The following is a 21,412-nucleotide window of genomic DNA, read 5'->3' on the forward strand; positions in this document are numbered from 1 at the left end:
GATTTGTTTAAATAACATTACAGTCCTCCAGAATACAACCTTGGTATAAAGTCAATGGTCAGTTCAAGGTAAGCAGCAAAAGTAATGAGTTGTATTCATATGGAAAAAAAAAAAGAAAAGTAATTTCTCACTTTCTATTATAATATTACCACTCTGTGTTGCACACAGCTATACATGTAGCTTAGAATGTGGGGCTTACTGTATTAGGTTGTAGTCAATGAATCAAATTATTGCTTGATTAGTTATAAACTGCAGCTGCTGCTTCGCTTTGTAAGTGCACTTTGTCTGTATTTGGCAAAAGCAAGAAAATTTACCCTTCAAAATATTCAATTATTTTGCATCTTTTTAGGCCAATGCACTTGCAGTTTGGGCAAAAATGATTTAATTGTATGTTTGTGTTGCTGTGGCAACTCATCTTATTGGGCAGTTTCAATGCGTAGAACTGGCTGCTAATTGGAATTCAACCTGAGTCAGTGAGTCAGTACAACCAAATTGTCCTAATAACTATGATAAAGTCACTTCAGACAAATGCTGCTCAGTGGGAGTCATTGTCCTGTCACCCACCTTTGAACCAATGTTTCTGTGCAACTATAATTAACATAATTTCAGTCCTTTTCCACAAGGTGTTTGCATTATTGTGTCCAACACTTACTGATAACATGGGGTTACCTACGTACAGAGATTCTTAGAGCACAGTAATCAAAAACTGTCGTGCCACTGCCAAATAACATTTAGTCTAAATGTGGAGGAGTCATCAATTAATCAATTTGGAAATATGTGAAGTTTAAATATTTCCAGGCAACAAAAGGGCCTGACCCTAAACATTTGCTGATAATTAGTTTTTTTTCTCAAACACAGAATATTGCTCATTACTTAAGCTGTTTATCTCATACAGCCTGCTTATTTATTTATTAAGGCTGCCAATCATCCCAGAGGGCAGTGCAGATGATGCAAATGCAAGCTTATATACAGTACTCGTATAAACTGTAATCTTACAATTAATAAATCTATTAAATGTAAAGTGCAAGGCAAAAAGGACCATGTTAAATTTCTGATTAGGTCTAGACTAACTCAGTCTCAGTTAAAGGATACAAAATCGGTTACCAGGCTATGTGTAATTAGATGAATCTGACACCGGATATAAGCAGAAAGTCCCTCATCACCCTTTTTTTTGTTTTTGTTTTTTTTTTAACCCGCTATCCCTTTACACTATGAAAAAGATTTTGGCAAATGTCTCGGACCAAAAAGGATAACGTCCTCCTCTCTAATCCTCACTGTGTCATACAGCCGGATTGCCTCTCTGACTCTGTTTCAATCCACTTCTTCTCCACTTCCACCTAAAAAAAAAACACAAAAAACAAAACAAACACACATTAGGTTAGTTGCAGGAACAAATGAAGATGTTTTCTCTGTCTACATTAAAGTTGGTGCATGCACTGAGCAAGATTTTATTACACCGCTGAAACATCTTACCTGACAATGATAACGTGTCCAGCTGGTTACATGTTTCTGCGGCTGGATGTCGTTTGCTGTGCCCAGTGACTTCACCCTGGTCTGTGACACAACTGCGCCCATTATTTCACATTCCATGGTCACAAAGGGGTACCAGTCATTTGGGATCTCCTGATCAGATCCCAGCTCTAGCTTGCAGGAAAATGAATGGGGATGATCCACTGCTGCAAAATGGAGAAAACAAAGGTCACTTGTAGTTGCGAATGTCACACCACAGAGCAGCGAAAACATACTGTACACGTGCACAAGAAGCCACAGCCAAGAAACTAATGAGGAAATGACATGTTAGGCTGTGGCGCAGGGCTGAGTTTTATTCTCTCAGAAATGTGTTACCCGTATTTTTCGCTGGCAGCCTGTCGATCCTCCACACGATGGCTGAATATACATTCTCATACTTGACTGTGCCAATTGACACCTGCATGACAGGCTGTGAATCTGCATTGCTGACAGAGCCCAGGCAGGCATTTCTGTTCATACGGGCCTTCAGTGACCTCTGCCGCAGCAAGGCCACCGTCTGCGTCACTTTGACCCAGTCACCTGGCACCGGCACACGGATCACTACATTCTCACACAGCGGGTACCTGTCAGACCCCGCCCTGGAGGAGAGGAAGGTGGCTGACATGTTCAGAAAGGCCTGGAGCTCCACATAGGCACCTTGAACTGTGACCACAGTTTTGATTGAGAAAGGAATTTCTGTGCAACCCAAAACTGCCGTCTTGTACCGCATCAGCTCCACCCTGCAGGCGTCAGGAGGTGAGAACTTAATCAGACGGGACCTCTGAAATTCTATCTCATTCACACATTTGTGAAAATGGCAGTCGGCAATCTCCATCCAGAGTTCACTGCCCTCCTCAGAGCCGTAGCTAGAGTCAAAGCGCAGCAGCCCGAGATCATTAAGGGCGAGAAAACAATCCCCTAGTCCGTTTAGAAACGCCAGACAGTGAACCTGGGTGAAGGCTGTCCGCTCTATGACTCCTCCAGACTTATCCAGTTGTACCCAGATGTGATCAGTGATCTGCAACGACAGCTCCTGCTCCTCGTAGTGCCGCCTCGGCTGATGGGGTATAGACAATTTGAAGATTTCCTCTTCCATGGAGACTACCAGGTCCTCCATGTCGTCATGCACCGTGGAGCCAAACTTGAGCAGCTGCTCTACCTCTGCCTCATGACTGACCTCCAACTTCGGGTGATAGCGTTTCTTTTCTGTGTAGGAGAAGTGCTCCACCTTGATGGTAAGGACTTTGCGGGGCTCCCCGTAGCTCTCCAGTTTAAGGTCTGAGAGCCTACATTGAGGGAGGAGCTGGAACTCCTTGAACGGCTTCTCTAGCCCTTTCTCATAGTACATCTGCAGCACACCTCCCGGCACTAAGCGGAGATAGATAGGCCCCCACTGTCGAGAGGACATGCGGTTCTTTTTTTCGGGAATCCTGAGCATGACAGGCCAGCCGTCTCTCTTCTGGCTACGAAACAGCCCCCGAGGGACAAAATGAGATGAACTGTCACTTAACACCTCATTTTTGCAACTTAGCCGCCTCTCCCCATCTCTCCCTGTCTCTGTTTCATGGTCCGTTTCTGTTCGTAGGCCTTCCAGTTTGTGGCAAACATAGGAGAAGGAGCTTTGGAGTTGGTCACGTGGTGGCTCACTGCCGTCTTTGGTCCGAATAAAGAAACGTGGTAGGCTGCTGTCACATTCTGAGTCTGAGGAGGAGCTGCCCACATCTGCACTGTGTCTAGATTCATTCCAGAAGGGGTTATAGTGTCCCGAGTTCCCCTGGAAAGAAGGGAAAGGGCTTGGTCCATCTGAGGTTTGACTTGGGGCCTCGGGTGCAGGAGAAGGAGAAGAAGTGGTCGATGTGCTGGACAAACTCCGGAAGAAGTCGTTCCTTTCCCATGTGCTGGAGTGAAATTCGCTGCTAGGAACCCCACTCACAGGAGTGCCAAAGGGTGTGCTACATGGCACACAGGAACGTCCGCTAAGACTAGAGTGGCTTTGAGGGGATTCCAGGGAACGACTGAAGCTCCAGGAAGTGTCTCGGATTGGAGGAAGCACTAATTTCAGACCATTGGGACGAGGTACCGATGCTTTGATAAGCCCTGGTGACTGCAGGGGCTTCTGAGGTGATGAGAGCGGTATGTTGTCATCTTCAAATGTGACCCAGTTTGAATGATTGGTAGAACACATGGCTGCAGACGACTGATGTCCAGTCCAAAAAACACAGTTCCTCCTTTGTTGTATTGATTGTCCCCCGCTTCAAGACCTTCTCATCTGTAAGAAAACACATTATTAGAATTAAAAAAAAGCAAAAAACGAATGAAATATCTAAAGACATTTTGAACAGATTAGTTCTTAGTATGAAAATATGAATAAGTCCACTGATCCTGTTAAAGAGTACTCTTGGGGATATAAATAAAACATCTTTCCTTAATGCACTCCATGAAAGCTTAATGAGAAACTGACCTTGAAAACCTGGAACAAGTTCAAATCTGTTAACACCACTATTAACAAAGGTTCATTTGACGTGAAAGCTGAATTAAGCATTCGTGCAGTTCAGAGGCACAGCGGGAGATTTTTCTCTAGGCGACGATGCAGATTAGATCCTGGGAAGTTTTGGAGAATCTGTTGTACAAACATTTATCAACCGAACTGTTTTGCATTTACACACTCACAGGACAGTATGAACAAACTTTAATTAATAGAGTATCATCTTTTAGCTGTAAAAAATAAGAAGTAAACCTACAGAGAGAGAGGGTTCGTGGGAATTCTTAAATGATCACATTTGTGTTTTCCCTGACTTTGTGGCAGTGATTTAATACAGGCTGTAATTTATGCATGTGTCTTTAATTAAAAGTAGTTTGTAATGTGAGGCTGAAGCGAGCCCCTGATACATGGACAAGGCCAATAAAACAGTACTGTGATTCTTATTGTAATTCTAAATGATCCATTGAGACTTTAAAAAGGCTGTTCTTCCTGTTCAAACTTCACTGGAAAATGAAGATTGTGATAAATAGCTGCGATATGTTTTTAGGAGCAGAGGAGTATTTAAAAATGCAGAGAGGATACAAAAAAAAGCCTCAGAAAGACAGAAGTGTTGCTGTTTTCAAAAGGAGCTAAAGTTCAGACGTTTTGGGAGTTCAAAGGTTTTGTAATGCAAACTGATGAGGTAAAATGTTGTATTTTAGACATACTTTGCTTTGAAATGAGCATAGTCTAAATATTTCATTGCAAGCCCGCTCTAAAATGCATGTGAGAGGAGTTAGCCATGGCGGCAAAGATCCTGTCTCATTAACCAGCATGAAGTCAGCTGTGAGACGCAGGTATAATGTGGCACAGCAGCTGGAACCGCATGAAGCTTCAGAAAGAAACAAAGCTGGTTAAATGTGCAAGGCACACACTGGAAAATTAAAGTTTTATCCTGTGTGATATTAGATCTTCAGAACATATTTAGATGTAAGTATTAACTGCTGAAAGAGTATGGGAATATTACCAAACACTAACGATATTCGGGGTAATTTTCCAGTGGGCAAAGAGTAAACATCTTGTGATCTCTAAACAATCTCATAGCTAATTTTCCTGCTCGTCAATCACAAACTGTCTTTTGATGTGCTGACAGCTCTGCTCTCATCAACATCCGGCTCTGAGGCCGCAGAGAAGCCACTTTCAAAATTCTGAAGCCTCACATCCCCATAAAAATCTCGAAGAGAAAAAAAGAAAAAAAATTGAAAGCAGAGAGCCTCAATTACAGCCTCCCTCCACCCTTCAAGATCACAACCATCACTTGCATGAAGGAGACATCCAGTGGCATGTTCCTCTAAGCTATAAATAAACAGGGAAGTGGGGGCTTGGATTCAGGGTAGTGGATTGACAAGTCTTCAGTCAAACGCTGGAGAACATCGTTCTAATGAGAGGATGTTTGCAGTGGCACACAGACATCTCCAAGTTCATCCCTCCACTCCGACTTATCCCTCAGCTTTGGTTCAAACAGACGGGCACGGAGTAGGATGAGTTCTCCACGGGGGTTACTGACAGTCTTTCAGACTCATTTCCAGTGCGTCGTCTCTTCCCTGGCTCTCTGGCAGGCAGTACAGAAAATGAGACGCTGCTAAATCTACAGAGGACAAAAGAATACATTCCACGCATTCCTCGGGGACAAGCAGCTTTGCACACAGGAAATACCAGCCTGCTATATCCCTGTGAACTGACAACAAATATTATCTTAATGTCATTTTTATCAAAATTCAAAAATGCACAAGATTTACAGGTCATAAATTCCGCTTCGCCTGGCTATTTATCTCTGTCAAACTTAACTTAACAATGACAAAAAAAGGACCCTGGGGTTTAGGATAGGCTTATTGTAGCAATTAGGTATTTTCTGAACATATAAAACAAGTCTGAAGGATTACTTTCACAGCTTTAACCTTACTTTTTTTTGTTTTTATCATTTGAAGATGTGAAGAAATTTCACACGGTCGCACAAGACTTTTAATCCTCAAAGGAAACTTTGTTCAAGTTTCTCTTATATATCAAATATTTATCAAACACTCCACAAGTTTGTTCCCAGTTAAACTGCAGCACTGCAATTAAGACAAAGAGAATGCTAATCCCCTGCAGTATCCCAGGTTTATCATCACTAATTATTACTATACTTAGACAAATTACTACACTTGCTAAACCTGGGGTCAGCAAAATAACGCGCACACCTCACGGACAATAGCTTAAAGTCTGAAGTGGCTTAATCATAATTATTGGGTCAAACTGAGTAATGATATGTGGCCAAATAGAGGCATTTGTTGGTTTTAAAAGAGGCCAGTCAGCACTTCCGTATACAGCCCTCAGAAACCAGACTATGGAGTTACATGAAACATTATGAAAACTTATTACAAACACAGAGAAACTGCAATCCACAAAGAGGAACAGCAATCACGAGCTGAAACTATCGAATCAGGATATGAAAAAATAAAAGTTACGGCATGGCATTAAGTCTAATACGACCTTGAAGAATTACTGGACCACTTTTTTTGACCATTTACTGACAAATAATTACTGAGAGGAAACTGATGGTTTAAGTCTAAAACTGCTGAATTAAAAAAAAAAAAAAACAACCCATCTGAACTTTGACTTAGCAGACAGATGTTTCCTGATGAAGTAAGACAAGTTCCTGTTGGATTCGCTGGATATTTCCTGAACACTCACACTATGGAGTAGATTGTTTTTCCTTGTTGAAGTATATAAATAAACAAAATAAGACATTTCCCTGCTTAATTTTACTGGAGAGTACTACTGTTGTGACCACCATGACTGTGTGATCTAGTGCAGATCTGAAAAAATATATATATATATATTAATAAATAAATAAAATGCCATGACCCACTTCGAGTGGCGCTGTCGTCAAACAAAAGCAGATGAGAAAGTTTGGGTGAAGCCGAATAAATCAATGTTATGCCAGAATTAATTATTGAATTACAGGGCTCCCTGCATTCACTGTAGAGATTTGTTCCAGTTCAGAAAAAGCAAGACAGGGGAGAAAAAAAAACTAAGCAGGAATGAATGAGGGTCTAAAATACTTTTCCAGTAGCAAGTAGTAGTGATTCACTTTGATCTCAGTCACTTAGGGATAAATAAACTCATTATAAACTCGTGGAAAACACAACTTTCATTTATATTTTAGACTCTCTTACAGCGCGACAACTGCAACTTTTCAGACAAGTAATAACACAAAAGTTGAACTCATAAGCAACAAAACACACAACTGCTCAGTTCATAACACTCAGCTACAGCCTCATTTACTCGCTCCGGTAGCTTTTGGTTGCTAAACGTCAGCTAATGTTAGCTAACTTTAGCTGGATATTGCTCTATAACAGACATTACTGAGCCTGTGTGCTGACTCTGCTCACACTCCTGCTGTTTTTATATTGTGTTTTTAGCATTTTTCCATTACCCCCATAATTGTCACTTGTGGCAACACTGCTCAACAACAAATTACAGTCTCACTTTAAAAGACTTGTACCAATTTGAAAAACTGCCCACCCACCCAAAAAAAAAATGCTTCCTGCTAAACTCAATTATAAAAACACATTTACACATAAGAATGTCCGCGAAGCACCTCTTATAAAGCTGTTTTCCCCATGAATGTCATCTACATGTGCAGATAAAGTTAGTCCCTCTTCTTAAAACTACATCTTCAATCACTGTTTTGCTCTATTTTTGCAGCGCATTCTTGCAGCGTATGGTCAGTCGACGAACACACGAGTTACCGGTAAACAACACGAATTTGTTTGGTGTGAGTGTATTTTTTTTCGCTCACGGCAGCTCAGCCTGCAGGCAGAAAACAGTACCAGCGTGCTGTCATCCACAACAGAGCCAGGCCCATGTTCCGGGGCACAGAGGCCCCACTCTCTGGGATCGCTTCTGCGCCATTGTTTTGATGCGAACTCTTGAGTAAACTTCTCAACCACCCACGTTACTTTTTTTCACTTTTGCACACGTTTCAGGGGAAGCGCAACATGTCCCGGCCGAGCTGCGTCTGACAACAAACCCAGTCCACGTTCACCGAAACAGCTTTTAAAGGAGGTTTCTGAAGTGACCTGAACTATCGCAGCTCACTTCAAAAACAGACGTGAGTGCAGCCAAGAGAAAGAAATACTCACGGATTCACAGTGGCGGTTCGCTAACTTCAGGTCATGACTCCTGTTTGACGGAGTCGTCTGAACTCTGATGTCGGCCGGTTTTGCTCAAAATGGCAGAGTGTAAATCCTGGGAGTTTTAACAGCGCAGCGATTCCCCTCCCGAGTTCAGACAGACTGTCCTCCAACGGGACACTGCAGGAATGAGCACGGCAGTGCTGCGTTCGCGACCGTAGGAAATGTCGGTATCAGGAGATGGGCGCGCACATCACAGCACAAGCGGAGCGAACACCTTTAGGGTTAATATTTGAGATCGTAGGCCTGTTGGTTATATCCCCATGGCTGGAAATAAACAAAACACACATGCTTTAATAGGCCATTGTTTTTACATGTGAATATTAGGATGTTGATTCAGAGTTAAGGTTTTGTAGGTTGTGTATCAGAAAGAGTTTATTATTATATGTAACTCAAAGTATTTCCAGTAGGCCAATGTGTAGAATTTAATTACAATTTTGGCCTAATGGCAGAGCTGTAATTCTATGGATTTAGCAACAGATGGGTGAGAACAGGATGAATCACAGTATCTACAAGATTACAATAAAATGTTAAGTTGTACTATTATGAATAACAAATAAGTTTGTCCCTTCATTATTTTGACTAAATCTATTTCAAACTTTGTCCCGTGCTTGAGAAGTTTATTTTAATATACCATTTCAAGCAGGGTATTTGTATAAGCCACTTTTCGAAGCACCCTGCATGTCTCGTGTATGCACTTACACATGAGACATAAAAATCTCTGCAGCCACTGTTCACTCTGTGCTTTTTGGATTAATTTTTTTTTAAATTGCTTTGTCACAAGGCCAACGTTTCAGTATTACTGGCCAAAATATCTTGAACGCACAAACAAGTGGTGGTTATTTCTACTTCGACATCTGGGGCATGGTACCAAGAGTACATGAAAGCATCATGAATTCAACTAAAATGACACAACATGTTTTTCCTTCCAAAACAAAGTGACGGCATCAAACAGTAATCTTCCAGTTCTCATATGTCCAGTTTAATTGTGTTGTCTCATTTCCCAGTGGTTAGGGCGGGTTACAGGCTTTTTTTTTTTTTTAATTATATGCAATTTAAAACCCCAGTCTCTTCCCACTCCCAGAAATGCAACACGAAAAGTTAGGTCAGACAAGTTTGAGGACCATTAATGAACAAAACGTGAACCCAACTGCATTATGTATTTAAGTGTTGAGCAAGCTCTTTATTTTTTTCACATATTTTTATGTGCTTTTGGACAGGTTACACTGTGAGGATACAAGTATTATTATAATTTTTTAAATTTTTTAATCAGTTCAGGGGACACTTGCAAATCTTTGGGATCAAAGGTTTGCTGGCAGGTGTAGACTGGCAAACAAGAGGTCTGAATGCTCATAATCACTGCTACACTTTTCTTCCAATTATCTCGCACTACTACAAGCCAGAGAGGTCCTATTTTACTGTAAACTTTAACTGCACTCTGCCATGACTCATGAATCAGGTTGTCTAAGCACCAGTTACAGTATGTGCCAACCCCTCTATGGCACCTCCCAGGAATCAGGTCTTATAAGAGACACACAAAATAAAACAACTAGCCGAAGATTCAGTTTCCCAAATACTGTGGAAAATAAAGATTTGTAACCTCTGAATAAATGCCTTTTTTGAATATATTTTCTTTTAGAAATTCTACAGTACGACTATGTCATGATTTGAAATGAGTGTATATTCATTTGAACCCTTTTTACCCATACATATTACAACATGACTTTAGAGACTCTTGTGCCACAGCAGTGCACATCCACACTTAACTTTGGTGATAAAAACGACTTGTTACAGAGTAACTTCACAGAGACAGACTGACACCATTTTACGAGCTCCGACTTGTCCATCCTACCCCTTTTTTTGTGTGTAGGTAAACACAGTTAATCAGTGCTTCAAGGCAGTTCTCTTTTCTTTTCTCCACTCCCAAAGGATTGAAAAATTTCCAAAATGAGGAATGAATTCAAGTGTGTCTTTGTTAGTTGTTCATTCAGGTTTTAAAGCCCTTCTTTGCAGAAGCTCGTGATATATGCATGTGTTAGAAGGGGTATTATGCTGTATGGAGACATACAGGCCATTGGAATCACTTGCGCAAATAATCTCAAAAAGTTGATCTAAAAAAAAAAAAAAAAAAGTCTATGTGTAAAACAAAACAAACATGTTGTAAAGCCTGGTGCCACAATCACACAATGACACAACACTCTGCACACATACAGCCACACCAACATTTGCTCTTTTCGCCTGCGCCCACAGATAAGCAGTAAGAATGCAGTTTCATGTTCTCTCACATGTACGCTAAGCAGGAAAAGTAGACACACTGATCAGCAGGGCTTGGTCTTCCAAGCCTCGACTTCAGTGAGCATTACCAACTTCAACTGCTCTCAGCTGTTTATCTCCCTCTGTCCCTTTTGGGGGGGAAAAGCTGTTTCTCTCCCACCCTGCTTTGACCAGAAGGTCAAGCAGCAGCTTCTGGTGAAGTTTCACAAAGCATTTTTAGCAAATCATGTTATGTTATAACTGGTGCTGTGACAAGAGAAAAAAAAAAGGGGGGGGGGGGGGGGGGGGGGGGGGGGGGGGCTTCTTCAGTCAAACATGTTACAGCCTCCATGCAGTTCAGTTACACTGCCACTGTCTGACAGCGGAGGAATCTGAGGCTCATGTAGCCGTCCTGTGGTTTGGTGACAGTGGTAGTGTTGGTACCAGGATGCTGCTGGGAGGCTCCACAGTCCCGCTCATCTGTCAAGGTGGCCCTTGCGATGACAAATGGAGCCAGAGTTTTGAGGGCAGCTCTAGCGACCTTTGTTCTTTTTGGCATTTCCCTGAAGAAAAGAAAAAACAAAAACACACAACTCAGGTCCAAGCCAATTTAAATCGAGTCATATCCTGGATTGGTACAAAATTAAAAAGTGCTATGCTGTGTTTAAGAGCAGTAAGCTAAGATAGTTCAGATTTGCGTTCTGTTTCAAAATCTAAAAACATGCTGAGGCTGGTTTCAGGTCTTCAAGAGAAAATCATCACCTTTAGATCTCCAAACGTGTTCTGTCCTGCAACTTCCCGACACGCAGCCATGTGTGCGCATACATGCAGGAACATGCACGCTTAAAACCGATTTCTCCGTCTCTGTGGCTTTAACTTAACGACTTTTTCAGATGGCTCCAGCAGGTGCTTTTCCCATCAGACCCGGCAGCAACCACAACACCACAGATGACCTCGCGGTTCACCTCATAACTGACAGAAACTTTACAATGTCACATTTCACTGCCAGACTTGAAATGATCCTTCGCACTCCCTGAAGCCACTGGATTTTTATCACTCCTCTTTAGTGATGGAGCTTTTTAGATTTATTTATACAGAGACTGACAGAATGTGACAGCTGAAAACAAACCTCAGAGCAAGAGCTTGAATTAAAAAGGGAACAAAAAGCAGACACAACAGAAATCTGTCTCCATGCTGTACCTTGCTGCCCAGTTTAAGCGTGTCGATTTCCTCTCTCTGCTTGCTCAAAGTCTCATTCATGCTACACAGATGGTCACTCATCATGCTGAGCTGGTCTTCGTAGCTCCTCTTAGTCGTAGCCAGCTCATCCTGTATGACAGAAAACACAGTTATGAGTTGGGAGGGGGCTGATAGACAGGAAGCTCTTTGGTAAAGAGGCTGCATTTTACCTGTAAACGTGTGATGTTCTGATTAGCCACTCTGACCTCCTCGGTCAGAGTCTCCCGTGATTTCTCTGCAATGGTTAATCTCTTGGCCAAAGCTCGACACTAGAAAGGGAAATAAAAAAGCAAACAACTGCTAACACCCGATAGGTTTAATGCATGTCTGGAACAGTTCAGAGATTCATTTCAAAGGCTGCAATGAAGGGAGAGATTTCTTCTGAGTAATGGGTACATCTGAGGACAGCGTCAAAAGGTAAATGCAAACTCTGAAAATGTGACAGTTTAATACCTGAGATACTGACTCGAGATCAGGCGCGTTCCTGTTGCTACGATACAAAATGAGGGTGACTGACATGCCAGTTGGTAAAAACGCGACAGGATGTCACTTAGACAAGTATCTACATTCGGATCAAGTCTCACCGTAACACTAAAAATATTAGGTGTCAGTTTCTCTGTAAAGTAATAATGGGACTAAAGAATCATTTCCAAACTACAAAAAGGAGAGATCAGAGAAATAAGGTTAACTTCTGCTTCAGTTTCTATGCTCTCAAGCAAATTAAAGAAGCAGACAAAAATAGTTGTAGGATGATTATAGGAAGGAACACATGAGGGAACACGTCAAGTGACTGCTCTGCACTAAATGTATCTGGACATTTAATGGAGGTTATGCGAGTTTCCACATCTCTTCCCAGACGTCATGCAATGTTAGAAAGGCTGTGTGCTATGAAAAGCTCTTTGCTGTAAGACGTAGTTAGTGAGATTAACGTTCTAGTAAGGGCTTCACCTCAGAGTGAAAGTGCACAGCTTTGCTGTCTGAAATCTGGAGCTGGGTGGTGAGTTCTCCTACTCTGGCCATGTAGTGAGTCTTTATCAGCTGCTCCCTGGACTCTTCGTCTCCCACCTGCAAACACAGACACAACATCTACCTTGGTAAGATTTTTTTTTCACCTTCTGGGAAGTATTATCATTTCAAATACCTTTTTTAAAAATATATTTTTATATTTACAAACTCTTCATTTGAATATGTTAATTGAGAAAGTGCATGACAACTCACATGTTCAACTGTAGGCGTGGTGCACAACATGCCAACCTGGAAACAACAAGACAAATCAGAGGATTTGAGAGACTGAATCATAGATTAGAAGTCTTAAAAATCCACTTCAAGCACAGACAGGTCCCTGACACTGCTAGCCCTACAAAAGATAACAACAATAACAGCTTATACACAACTAGTACAGAGACTAGAGAAACAGCTCTGGGTTGTCACTGCACTGTGAACTCTGCGCTGACTTGCATATATACAACAGTAGTCTTCTATTCAGCCACATCAGCACTTTGGAAGTCTGAGTATTATTAAGCAAAAACTTGTTAAGCAGGGGAGCTACAAGGAAAGAATGATAATACTCCCTTTGAGTATTAGAGAAGCAAATCAGACACCAGTGCCATGGGCTGAAAATTTCCTATGCAAGCGAAAAACGAACAGCAGCCAGTAGAGTGACTGTACCAGGCTGGTGCACAACGTTGTCTCTTTCCCTGCAGCTTTCTGCTCTGTCTCTGCTTCCTCGTGGCTCTGTGCGAGTGTGCTGGCTGCAGCTGTTTGCGAGTTTGGACTTCCCCCTAGAGCTGCTGCGAGCTGCGCTTCCAGGTCCGCAATGCGCTGGTTCTCCTTTTCCAACCGCACCTTCCCCAGCTGGGCCTCCAGGAGCCAGTGCTCCTTCTCCTGCTCCAGCCGAGCGATCTTCTCCTGGCTCTGCTGCACCTGCAGGAGGCCAGCGGGGAGAAGAGAGGAGTGGACAGTGAGCTTGTGGGAAGAGGGCTGAGCAGAGGTTGTGAGAAGTGAAAGGGCAACGGTATTTAGGAAGAAACGAGGAAACTATATCACAAACAACAAATATATTTTACTTACAATATCAGAAATGAAAAAAGAAAATATATTAAAAAATCATTTATAGGCCACTAAAAAAGATGGAACTGATTCTGCTGTCCCAAGCTCTCTAGATTGTTCCAAAACCTGGAGGCTCAAATGGCAAAAGCTATAACTTTATTATAGGTTTATTATATTTATAGGTTATTTTTATGACTTTGTACTTGTAACAGTAAACTTGGTGCTGAAGTGACAAATTTAAGAAGGTTAACATGGACCAAAGGACACAATTACAAAGGAGATGCTCTAAACTTGCTCAGGACAGAACATGCACAGTCTCACGGGCCAAGATTCTCAATTCTTCACACCCGGTCCCCAAAGAGTGTCTGTCTCCACCTTGTTGAAATGTCATATGACTTGTTGAAATGTCATATGTGTTTTATCATTTTAAGACACAGATTTCTGCACATTCACTCTATGAACGACTGTTCCAGGCCACTGTATTTTCTCAGCAACTATTGATGCTGTTGTTCTATTTGTTTCCAGTTTTCCTGCATTTTATATTTGTTCTTTAATCTTAATGTGCCCCAAAGAACACAAAACCACAATAAACATAACTGCACGCAGAACCATTTCTGACTTTATCTCTGTTATTACACCACTGGGTTGAGGGCTGACACACTGACTCATTCATGGTTAAAGTGTGTCCACATAACACTTGCTGCCAGGTTGTAGCTCTTGGCCGGATGAAATGTCTTCTGAGAAGCAAAATCTTTACATTAATAAATTCTGAACAGAAATATGGAAAGTTTATGGAAAGTTTCCGAGTCAAGTGTCATACCTGTTGAGTGAGACCCTCTCTGCTCTCAGTGGAGCTGGTAAGTATCCGACGGTTTGACAGGGCTTCTCTGTATGGAACAGACTGTGGCCTGGGCTGAATGAAGAAACAAAACAAGCAGTATAGTAGAAGACATGTTTATTAACATTTATTCAGCAATATAAAATAGCGGTGAGATAAAGCCAGATGGAATATATGAAATATTCACAAAGACTTTATCATAAAAGTACGTTTTAAGAAGCAATTAACGAGACGCTACAGATGTTTTCTTAGTAATCTCACTGGGCAGAGTGGTCCCAACTCTGGAGGCTATAACTGAAAAGGCAAGGTCACCTATTGCCACCAGCTGCTGCCTGGGCATACCCAACAGATTCAAGCAGATACTAACCTTTTTGATTGCATGAATATAGGCCGCTGCCTTCTTTTTGTTGGCCAGCATACTCTCTGCTTGTAAGGGGTTGAGGGCTACTGTGCTGCCTCTTGGACTGTAGCCTGAGGATGTGAAGAAGTCCAAGTTGTTGCTGAAGAAAGTGGCAATCTGCAACAAAAGAGTGACGTTATTATCTCATACCATTCAAACAAAGGAGAAGGAAGCACTAATTAATGCTGACATTTCTCAATGCACATTCCCAGCGTTGTGTTTCGCCTCAAATTATCCAGTGTGTTTACAGCTGAGAGACGATTCCACCACCAAGTGGCCACGGTGACAAATGTCTGAGCAATTAAGCTTTTGCCCGCAGAGACGATCGCTCTCAAAATGCAGCCCGCTCCACATGTCATGTGCCAGCGTGTTATTTGATGCTGGACTGTGCCTCCCATCAGCACACACATCTAATACAATGGTTCACTTGATTCACAAAGAGCAATCATTTATCCCTTTACTCTGACTGGGGAGCAGCTGTACAAACTGTGATTTGGACAGTATCTTTGAACATTTAACCGCTGCCCACCTGAGTCCTGTCATTCTGTGTTATCACATTAGTGGCAAATTACCAACATGATCCAGTTGTACTCAAAAGGCACTACTGCTTACAACTAAGCCTTTGTGCAGTACAGCTAACAAAGAACACACACTGCTTGAATTTACAATATTGGAAATATAAACCTGGCTGCCGCCTGCCCCCTGGTGGCCATACCTTGCCAGTGCTGCTGGTCAGCGAGCCCAGAGATCCCAGCAGGCACTCTGTGGTGGTACAGAGCTTCTGGGTGACAGTGGGGAGCTCCTGCTCTAAGCCGGCCTTCTGGCTGTAGTGCTTTGACATCTCTGGACACACAGGGTGAAGAGAACATCAGGAGAGGCGTTTAACGCATCTGGCCCTTTTTTCGGGCTTCACCGTTAGGTTTAATAATTTCACAATATTGTCACTGAGTCAAGCTGCAGATTTCAGTGTACCCACAGGAACTACAACAAACAGACAAAGGCACAACACATTTCCACTGAGCTGAATGTGTCGGCTGTACAAAAGCGGTCTCTTCCCTACCATAGAGCACTAAATTATACTTCCATTTAGCATCGCAGTGTCACAGATACTCTGGATATTTCCTCTGCAAACACTAGCCTGATGGTGTATTTTTGTGAAAACAGAAAATGAGTGTGACTTTTTAAGACCGGCAGAACAGCAGTTAGGTGATCACATGAGGGAAAAGTGGCATTGTGTCACACTTTTTGTGAAATGAATATGAATGAAAAGTGGCTCACAGTGCTGCTCACCTTTAACGGCATCGTGAAGACTGTGTAGGCAGGCAGCCAGCTGGGTGAAGACAGCCGAGGTGCTGCTCTGTGGCATGGCATCCTGTCGAACACCTGAGACACATTGTTCAAACTTGTCAAAAGAAAAACTCTGGGAAAAATACCATATCATGTGTCTTATCATCACTTCATTATCATTCCAATTTAAAATTAACTGGGACAAGTGACAGAGCTTTCAGGTATAAAGAGCTCAAATAATAACATACTGGGTAAGGCCAAAAGGTTAATGTAGTTCTGCAGTTTCTCAAACACAGAAGTTACTCTCTTCATGTCACTCTGCAGCTCCCGGTTTTTCACAGTAAGGGCAGGAGTACAAAGATTTGCCTCACACTCCTCTTCCAGGCTGATAGGAAAAGAGGAGATAGCCATCAGTACAGCCTCCTCCACTCCATTTCTTTATCACAAACACACACACACACACACACACACACACACACACACACACACACACACACACACACACAGCGCTGACCTTTTCAGCTGGTAAGGAAGAATCTTTTGCAGAAAGTGGGTGTATGAGGAGAAATTATCAGCAAAGCTCTTAAGCTTGACCACAGTCTCCTGCAATTCAACAACCGGAAAAACACACAATTAGTGGTTAATTATAAGCAAGTAACCCAATGTCCCTGTCTAAAAACCACTCACCAGTACTGTGACGTTGTCCTCAGTGATGCTTTGGTGTAACTGCAGAAAGCTGTCCTCCAGGGGGCGCACGTAGGCTGCATTCTCATGTAGGTACTGAGAAAACTGGGTTAAGAGAAGAGTTTGCACAGTAAATACCTCACCATACGTTGGACCAGTCATAAAATCCTATTTGACAAACTGTCGCTATTTCTTGTGAGGGAAGGTTGCCTTACCTTCTGGTTGAGAGGGGAGATGGGCTCAATGGAGGAGTCCAGGGGATAGATGTGTACTCTCTGCTCTGTGTAGGAGTGGAAGTTCAACAGAGCAGCAACCAGGTCCTCAATAAAGCTCAGAGCCTGACCTGCCACATCCCGGGCCTTAAGCTGAATGCAGACAAAGAACACACAATCCACAGAACTCTGAGTTTTAAAGCCAAACAAAAAGAATAAATGCTATAATTACTTACTGGAAATACACACATAGAGCTGTAACTCACATACACATGAACAAGTGGGTTTGTTCACTCACCTGGTGCCTTCGATTGTGTGGTGGTACATTTAGGCTGTTGTAGTCACTAAATTCTGCAGGATAAGAGAGAGAGAGAGGAGCAGATAAACCAGAGCAGAACCTCAGTCCCTGCACTGAACTTCATTTGCTTGATAAACACAGCTTAAATGGTTTAGCCTCTTGCCTGCCCGCGCGCTATATTACTGCGTGGTGTAGCATTACGCTGTTTACTCCTTGGCAGAATGCTGTTATGGTATCAGTGACACAGACATCAAGGTTCTCAAATAGACGTCCGCCCCTGTAGGGGATTGTTTTTGGCCAAGTGATACTCACTGGTGTCATTGAAGGGCACTTTCTCCTGGATAACACTGCTGCTTTGTTTCACCTGTCTGTTGAGCTCGGACTGGCACCGCCTCAACTGCTGCTGACTGCAGAGAGAGAGACCCAAAAGGACATGAGTAGATTAAAATATGCGTTTCAATTAATAATTCATAATATATTAAGTTGCTGAGAGTCAAAACTACAGTGTGCAAAAATGTATATCCAAGGTTTAAAAACAAAACGGCTAAACATTTAATCAACAATCCAGTTCTCCAAAATCAAGGACGCTTATATCTTTCTCATCTCATTTCCAAGATAATTTTAAATATAGATAGAGACATATCTTTTGTGTTTAGTTTCCACCAGTAGCATGCACCCAAACCATACTGTAACTTTATATTTATATGCACTTCCTGCAAAAGCAGATCCCACTTTTGGATTCTTCCACACAACACCGCTGGATTAAATTATTCTGAAACTATGAATATAAAGTAGATGTACCACTCTTCTGTTCGCATTCTGCACTCTTTGGCTTCCCTCTCCAGAGTCTGTGCTTTCACCTATTAGATGAAAGTAAAAGACACACATTTTAATGACCTTAATTCAAACTGTCAGTCACATCTTCATGCTCCTCCTGGTCATCCTCACCTCTAAGCGTGCCTTGTCACTCTGCAGCCGCTCAATCGTTTCCATGTACTTAGTGGTGAGTCCGTCCACGACAGTCTGGTGCTGCTCAGAGTCTTTCTCCAGCTCCTGTAGTCGTGCCCTCAGCTCAGCCTCCTGCCTCCTGTGCAGCTCATCTGCTTCATAGAACTAATATATAGAGTATAAAACAGACAGCAGAGCCATCACAGGCATGGCTTCCCCTGTACTTTGAATACTGTATAGAAAAAATGATGACAGACCAATATGAACATGGCATGGCTGCTTACTTGGATGTGAAGTCGCTCATTTTCTTCTATCTTTTTCTGCAGGTCCTCATCAAAAACACTCTGGGTCTGCAGGCCATGCTGCAAGGGAGAGTCTCCTTTACTCTGGAGGAATTAGAGATTTTTAAAAAAAGGAGCCGTTAATCATGATCTTCTGGCTCCACAAACATTGGTGTTTAATCATAATTGTTAATGAGTTTGCAAATTTCATAAACCCTCTTAAAACTATTGTTTTTTTTTTAACAGATTAATTTTTATGTCCATAACAAAAAACACACAATACATCTTGTACACCCTCCAACCACCCAACTGTGTAGCCACTCCCTTGCATTCTCCCTCATGATCACCTTCCCCTTTTTGCCCTTGGCTTCACTAGCAGCTAGCTCCTCTTGCAGCAGCTCCACCCTCTTGGCCAGCTGTTGGTTCCTGAAGCTGAGACTGTCCATCTCCTGCTCCTGCTTCCTCAGGCTCTGGTCCCTCTGCTTCAGCTGCTCCTGATGAGGGGGAAAAAAAATCAGTATAGAGACAAACACGTGTCAGGCATAACACTGATATACACGCCTTCTTACAAACCAACAAAAGGCTTTCTGGCAAAGAGGGCAGAGTTGTCATTGCATAACTACAAGTACAGGTACTACAGCTAATAGCAACACAGTAACAATACACAGTAACTTCTCAGGTTAGGTGACTCTGAATTTTGTTCAGCAAATATGGAAATACAGATATTTACAACACTTATCTGTTGTTCTGATCATAATAGTTTTGTTTTTATTATGTCACTACCTTGAGTGAGGAAGAGTTGGCCTGCTCATCCACAACTGCCTTCTTCAACACCTGATTCTGGGCACGGAGCTGTGAAAAAACACAGAAAAAAGATGTTGAGATTTAACCTAAAACTTGAAATGCCTGTGTATGCTTCATTTTTTAAAAATACTATTCTGAACCAAAAAATATTTTTAAAACTCGACTCCTTACTCTGTGACTTTAAATACATAGTTTATTAACCACAGTGGCAGTGTGTGTGACAGTTACACAGTCAGCACTTTCTGGGCAGGATATGGTTCTTGGCTAACGGGGAGATCAGAGTTGAACAGGAAACAGCACACACTCCCCGTGCTGTCAGCTGACACAGAAACAAAGGGCACATACAGCTCGCAAGAGAAAACACAGGCACACAGGATTCACTGTCTCTTCTCTCTCACTCATTAACCAATTATCACTGGCAACCTGAAATAGCAAAATGTCATCACCAGAGGTGCACCTGACTGATATTTACCAAATCAAAACAATGTTTATGGGCTCTATACTATGGTCCAGCCGGTAAAGATTCATTACACTCATTGATTAAAATGACTGTACAGCTTAGAAATACTGAAAATTTACCAATCAAGAAATTACATAAATTAAAATACATTATGATAACCACAATATCATGCAACAGTCATGCAATAAATCCTACGTTTAAAATGTTCTATTTATGTTTAAACTATTGTGAAAACTTTAAACTATAGTGTTATGTCATTTTTAAGGCTGTAGCTTCTGGTGCTTATGAACTGTATTGCACTAACTCTAATATCATTATTTGTCTAATATTATTATCTACTTTTGTTGATATAAACGCAGTAGGCAGTTTATTATTAAAACCTGTCAGTGTAAGACAATGCAGTTCATCAGCACCACCACCTAGGACACAGCCTTCATGGTCTCAGATGGACCATAAAGTACATAGAAGTGAGTCAACAACTCTCTTGACTCAAACTGTCTGAACACAAACTGGACATTAAAACTTCAGCCATGGCTGGACGTGCTAGTATATTAGTTATGGCTAGGCGTACCCTAACAACTAAGTGTGTATCTCCTTTCCCCGACACGTTTGAGCAATGTCTGTCATTGATTCCAGATCTATAGAGGTAAATCACTAAAAGGTGGCTAACGCTAATAACACCTTGGCAGCTAATGTCGCCTCTACCTCCTCGTCAAAAACTGCATGTTTATCAGTGACAGCTAACTTTATCCACATTAAATGAGTGTTTACCTTAGAGTACTCCTGTGCCAGTTTGCTGTATTTTGTTTGCAGGTCTGTAACGTTAGCCATTGTCGATGGAAACGTTATTCCGTCAGTAACCGTTGATGCTCTATAACGTTATCCTGGCTAGCTCGGTAAGCCGACGGTTGTCCGGTTAGCTTGTCCAAACCCTGTCTCCACACTGTCCGCTGCTTGAAATATTGACGGTGGACACGGTGAGAGGTAACTAACTCAGCCGGGCTGGCTCACTGTTACCGACTTCTTTATGGAGGCTTGTTCCGTTATCTGGTAAAACACACCTCGGATACATAGTGACTTAATGACGATCGTAAGTCCCGGAGAAAGAAACGGTTGCTGGTCACTTGATTTAAACTGTTTTCTAAAACAGGATGTTTTCCCGACTTGATAACGTTTTTTTTCAGTTAGCACTGTTAGCGGCGACAGAGCCTGTCATCGCTAGCTGACTAGCCAACAGCTAACTAGGTATTTAGCAAAACAAATCGCGACACCGAGCAACACATGTAGGCTAAGTCAGTGTTATCTGACAGCAGTCGTGTAACCCGCTGCCTCCGCGGATTGTATCAAAGAGTGGGTGTAGCTGCGGCTAAACTAATGAAACAGCTTTAATAATCAATTCATCTGAATGAATACTTTCATTTTCTGACCCGCAAAATCCTCCTCGAATGAGA

At 42.1% G+C, this 21,412-nt stretch overlaps 2 protein-coding genes across 2 annotated transcripts; both read right to left on the reverse strand.

Annotated features, from left to right (window-relative positions):
• Positions 1-1,103: 1,103 nt before the first annotated feature.
• Positions 1,104-8,316, reverse strand: LOC121189255 (stonin-1). The gene is made up of 4 exons (XM_041049198.1): positions 8,158-8,316; positions 1,846-3,778; positions 1,474-1,676; positions 1,104-1,337 (listed from the first exon to the last, which is right to left on the reverse strand). Exons 2-4 carry the CDS (start codon positions 3,692-3,694, stop codon positions 1,272-1,274), a joined length of 2,118 nt encoding a protein of 705 aa, XP_040905132.1. The 5' UTR covers positions 3,695-3,778; positions 8,158-8,316; the 3' UTR covers positions 1,104-1,271.
• Positions 8,317-9,211: 895 nt separating this feature from the next.
• On the reverse strand, positions 9,212-21,412 carry ppp1r21 (protein phosphatase 1, regulatory subunit 21). Its single transcript, XM_041050378.1, has 22 exons — positions 20,733-21,412; positions 19,481-19,549; positions 19,045-19,191; positions 18,701-18,802; positions 18,417-18,581; positions 18,270-18,328; positions 17,781-17,875; positions 17,469-17,521; positions 17,174-17,323; positions 16,962-17,063; positions 16,789-16,877; positions 16,523-16,659; positions 16,278-16,370; positions 15,703-15,830; positions 14,955-15,104; positions 14,570-14,662; positions 13,369-13,623; positions 12,919-12,954; positions 12,649-12,765; positions 11,871-11,969; positions 11,662-11,790; positions 9,212-11,024 (listed from the first exon to the last, which is right to left on the reverse strand). The coding sequence occupies exons 1-22, from the start codon at positions 20,790-20,792 to the stop codon at positions 10,995-10,997; spliced, it is 2,358 nt and encodes a 785-aa protein (XP_040906312.1). The 5' UTR covers positions 20,793-21,412; the 3' UTR covers positions 9,212-10,994.

Source organism: Toxotes jaculatrix, chromosome 11, assembly GCF_017976425.1.
Source record: "Toxotes jaculatrix isolate fToxJac2 chromosome 11, fToxJac2.pri, whole genome shotgun sequence".
NCBI classification, from domain to species: Eukaryota; Metazoa; Chordata; class Actinopteri; family Toxotidae; genus Toxotes; species Toxotes jaculatrix.

What these genes read in the sequence shown, in the direction of transcription:
- ppp1r21 (XM_041050378.1), bottom strand. Translation starts at nt 20,792, where the DNA reads ATGGCTAACGTTACAGACCTGCAAACAAAATACAGCAAACTGGCACAG. An exon ending in TGACCAGCAGCACTGGCAAG is followed by an intron (nt 15,105 to 15,702) that starts GTATGGCCACCA and finishes CTTTTGTTGCAG; the next exon opens with ATTGCCACTTTCTTCAGCAA. An exon ending in AGAACATCACACGTTTACAG is followed by an intron (nt 11,791 to 11,870) that starts GTAAAATGCAGC and finishes TCTGTCATACAG; the next exon opens with GATGAGCTGGCTACGACTAA.
- LOC121189255 (XM_041049198.1), bottom strand. Translation starts at nt 3,694, where the DNA reads ATGTGTTCTACCAATCATTCAAACTGGGTCACATTTGAAGATGACAAC. An exon ending in GCTGCCAGCGAAAAATACGG is followed by an intron (nt 1,677 to 1,845) that starts GTAACACATTTC and finishes TCCATTTTGCAG; the next exon opens with CAGTGGATCATCCCCATTCA. An exon ending in GGACACGTTATCATTGTCAG is followed by an intron (nt 1,338 to 1,473) that starts GTAAGATGTTTC and finishes TTTTTTTTTTAG; the next exon opens with GTGGAAGTGGAGAAGAAGTG.